The following is a 4,645-nucleotide window of genomic DNA, read 5'->3' as shown; positions in this document are numbered from 1 at the left end:
ATTTACACTTTTACACCATCACATTTACACTGCATTTCTGCTGACATTTTCACTTACACTTTTGGATGTTTACTTTTTCTATAGTTTTACATTTACACTTTTTAATTGTTATAGTCATCTTTTAATTGTTATTATTATAGTTTTAATTTGAGTTAGCATTCTGACAGCATTTACACTTTTACACCATCACATTTACACGTATTTCTGCTGACATTTACACTTGCACTTTTGGATGTTTACTTTTGCTATAGTTTTACATTTACACTTTTTAATTGTTATAGTCACCTTTTAATTCATATTATTATAGTTTTAATTTGAGTTAGCATTCTGACAACATTTACACTTTTGCTGACATTTAAGGTGGACTCAATGACTGTAAGGGCTCAATGACTTATTTGAGCCCTTACAGTCATTGAGCTAGCTGAGGCATTGTTATATTTTTTATTTGAGTTAGCATTCTGACAACATTTACACTTTTGCTGACATTTACACTTTCAGAACGTCACATTTACACTTCGTTTCTGCTGACATTTACACTTACACTTCATATCTGATGACATTTACACTTAAACTCTATGGACATTTACACTTACACTTCATATCTGATGACATTTACATTTACACTTACACTCTGTGCACATTTACAGACTCGCTAAAACATAATGGAGATCAACCTGACAGGCAGGAGATGTGTAGGTAGGTCGAGAAGAGGTTTACAGCGTACATCGGGCAGGAGTTTGGTTGGGGGGGGGGGGGGGTTGAGGACGCGGTGACTTTTTATAAGATATACGTCATTGCTTGTGGGTTTGATGTGCGTAGGTACACAACAAAAAAATGGTGTGGCGGTGAGATCAAGTCAAAGCTCGTCGTCTGCAATCGAGAAGGTTTCGCTCACAAGACGCCCAGTAAAGATCGGGATGACGGACTGGTTGGGGAGAAGTCAGAAAGGATATTCAGGGTCACTAGAGTGGGGTGTAAAGCGAGGATACGACTATATATGAAGAATGGTCTTTTATTAATTGTCCGGTTCCACGAGGGTCACAATCACGAGCTTATCTCACTTTATGGACAAAGATTTCCAGAAATTGTCGCGTAACATAACAGATTATCACAAGATGATAATCGTTTTGAACTCAAGGGTTTGTAATATATAATCACTCTCTATACTAAATAAATAATTTCATTCATGTTATATTTATATGACGTATCTATTAATGATTGATTGGCAGATGAAGATAGGAGCAACAAAGACATACAGAATCTGCAAAGAACAAGTGAATGAATTCGAGAACATTGGAGCAAGCTTAAATGATTTTAAGAACTTCCATAGGGATGTTAAATGTTTCATTCACGAACGGGATGGTCAGTTGTTTGTTGACCATTTCAAGGAAATGACTGAAACAAGAATAGGTTTCTACTTTGACTATGACCTTGACGATGATGGCAGCCTACATAGAGCCATATGAGCGGACGGTACTGCCCGAGATAATTACAAAATTTTTGGTGATGCGGTGTCATTCGACCCAACTTACTCCACCAATAAGTATTCTATGGTATTCACACCATTCACAGGTGTTGACCACCATAAAGGATCTGTGACGTTCTGTGGGGCTCTAATTGCAAGGGAAGATTATGAGTCATTTAATTGGGTTTTCAGCCGGTTTTTACAAGCAATAGGGGGTAAGGAACCCGAGTACATAATTACAGATCACGACCTAGGTATTATCAAATCTGTCCCTCTTGTTTTCAAAACAGCTCGCCATCGGTTCTGTATGTGGCATATAATGAACAAAATGCCCAGTAAGTTTGGTGTCTCTAGGAGTGATTATAATGACTTCATGTGTAAAATTAATGACATTATATGGGACAATGAGCTTGAAGCAGTAGAATTTGATAGTATCTGGGAGCGAATAATTGAAGATCATGGTGTTGGCGTAAATGATTGGTTTGCAGATACGTATGCTATAAGGGGACAGTGGGTGATGGCGCATTGCAGAGACTTGAGGTTGGCGTCGATTATGAGGACGACTCAAAGATCAAAGAGCGAAAATAGCTTTTTCAAGAGGTTTGAGCATAAGTCAGGAACATTGGTTGAGTTTTGGATGCGTTTCGAGAGCGCTATGGACCAATAAAGACTTACATAGAAGCAGCTTGACAATATGGATAAGCACTCGTCCGTAGCGGCGTCAACACATCTGGCATTAGAGATTCATGCTGCAAAGGTGTACACCTATTCAGCTTTCTAGAAATTCAAAGAATAAGCCATCTTCTCAATTGATACATGTAGAACAGGAGGTTTCACTGAGAGAGGCGAGCTAGAGATAACTACTGTCAAAGATTCATCTAGGAAGAAGAATTTTGAAGTTGCATACAGTCCAGGTAGCTTACACTTCCTATACCTTAACATTTACACTTTTCCAGTTCATAACATATACACTTTCTAGTTCATGACATTTACACTTTCAATGATATTACATTTACACTTTAAAATGATATGACATTTACACTTTACATTATATGACATTTACACTTTCCATGATATTACATTTACACTTTCAATGATATGACATTTACACTTCCTATAACTTAACATTTACACTTTTCCACTTCATGACATTTACACTTTCAATGATATTTACACTTTAAAATGATATGACATTTACACTTTACATTATATGACATTTACACTTTCCATGATATTACATTTACACTTTGTATAACATAACATTTACACTTCTTATATGACATTTACACTTTACACTTCTTATAACTTAACATTCACACTTTACAGTTCATGACATTTACACTTTAGATTATATGACATTTACACTTTCCATGATATTACATTTACACTTCCTATACCTTAACATTTACACTTTTCCACTTCATGACATTTACACTTTACTGTTCATCACATTTACACTTTACATCATATGACATTTACACTTTCTGATTTTATCTCATTTAAATTCCTATAACTTAACATTTACACTTCTTATAACTTAACATTTACACTTTACAGTTCATGACATTTACACTTTCTATAAGTTTACATTTACACTTCTAATAACTTAACATTTACGCTTTACAATTCATGACATTTACACTTTACATCAAATGACATTTACACTTTTCATGATATGTCATTTACAGTTTCTGTTTTTATCTCATTTAAATTTTTATATAATCCGTTACACTATTTTTAACATTCACACTTACATGCTAGCTTTAACTGATGATACAGGTACACGTAAAGCAAGCTGCAGTTGTACGATGTTTAAAAGAACCGGAATCCTATGCCGCCATATAATATGGATTTTTTCAGCAAGTGGAAAGACTATACCAGAAGATTATGTTGTAAATAGATGGATGAAAGAGTATCTCCGATTAAGGATTTTCAATAGTAATGGTGAAGGGACAGAAAACATGCAAGTCATCGATGAAAAACAAATTGCAATGTCAATAATGTGGTCAGAAGTTCATGAAGCTGTAGGGCTCCTTCGAGACAAAGGAGTAGCTAATGTTGACAAATTTTCTAGCTGTAATTAGGACATTTAAAGAGTCGCTGTCACCATTAGGGGAAGTGTTGAATAAAAATCAACAAATGGAGAAATTTATGAATTGTACGGCATGTGAGGTAGTGACGATATTGCCACCAAAGAATTCGAAAAACAAGGGTATCGGAAAAAGATTGCTGTCAGCCAAAACAAAAGCAATGGTGTTGGCTAGGGAACCCAAACGTAAGTGTAAGAATTGCAAGAGATTGACAAATCACGATAAGAGGAACTGCCCTAACCCCTTCTCAGCACACACACCATTGTGCGAAGGGTCGTCTGAACCAGAAGAGGATGAAGGAGAGGAGGAGGAAGAGCTGGAATCAGAACAATAATAGACGTCAGAGCAGTGACAAATGTTGCTCTATATATTTTGAGTGTGTAACTTCAAACTTTGATGTGCTATAACTGGAGCGAGCGATTAGGAATTGGTCTCATGGCAGCGTAACTTTGAACTGCAGTTGGTGTAACTTTTAGTAACACCAACGTTAGAGTTACACTGTCATAAGACCAAAATCTCTCTGTTTTATTAGATAGCCAAACATTGTGTTACTTGGACTTATTTTGGATTACTTATGTTATTTCAAGTAACAGTTATACTTATTTTCAAGTAACTTGTGTTAACATTTACACTTCCCATGTCACCACATTTACACTTCCCATGTCACCACATTTACACTGAAATTCAATTTTAGTGTGTTTACATTCACACTTTCAGTATGATAAAGTTTACACTTTCAATAATAGTTTCATCTGAATGAAACTATTCTTCAATTTCAGTGTTAAACATTTACACTTTAAGTGTGTTAACAGTTACACTTAAAGTGTAAATGTGACTAAATTGCAAGTGTGATAACAGTTACACTTGCAATTTAGTTACATTTATACTTTGAAAAAAGTATGATTATAACTGCCAAAAAATAGTCAACCATTACACTTCATTAGTGTAATTTACCATTACTCTTCATTACTGTAATGATTACACTTGCAATTTACCATTACACACATTAGTGTAAACATTGCCAACCAAAATACAAATAGTCAACATTCTTTTCTAACTTCAACATTGCCAAACAAAATACATTTCAATC

The 4,645-nt window shown here is 35.1% G+C and overlaps 1 protein-coding gene across 1 annotated transcript; it reads left to right on the top strand.

Moving 5' to 3' along the window:
- The first annotated feature begins 1,550 nt into the window (after positions 1–1,550).
- LOC141628733 (protein FAR-RED IMPAIRED RESPONSE 1-like) lies at positions 1,551–3,889 on the top strand. The gene is made up of 4 exons (XM_074441831.1): positions 1,551–2,065; positions 2,288–2,379; positions 3,245–3,541; positions 3,642–3,889. Exons 1-4 carry the CDS (start codon positions 1,551–1,553, stop codon positions 3,887–3,889), a joined length of 1,152 nt encoding a protein of 383 aa, XP_074297932.1.
- The last annotated feature ends 756 nt before the right edge of the window (positions 3,890–4,645 follow it).

Source organism: Silene latifolia, chromosome Y (genome assembly GCF_048544455.1).
Source record: "Silene latifolia isolate original U9 population chromosome Y, ASM4854445v1, whole genome shotgun sequence".
NCBI classification, from domain to species: Eukaryota; Viridiplantae; Streptophyta; class Magnoliopsida; order Caryophyllales; family Caryophyllaceae; genus Silene; species Silene latifolia.
The sequence above is the reverse complement of the archived record's forward strand: the minus strand, read 5'-3'. Positions and strand labels throughout refer to the sequence as shown.

Bases quoted from the DNA above. Each gene is read 5' to 3' on its own strand.
- LOC141628733 (XM_074441831.1), top strand. From the start codon at position 1,551: ATGGTATTCACACCATTCACAGGTGTTGACCACCATAAAGGATCTGTG. The intron at 2,380-3,244 runs GTAGCTTACACT...CTGATGATACAG, and splicing joins TGAAGTTGCATACAGTCCAG to GTACACGTAAAGCAAGCTGC. The intron at 3,542-3,641 runs GTAATTAGGACA...CATGTGAGGTAG, and splicing joins TGTTGACAAATTTTCTAGCT to TGACGATATTGCCACCAAAG.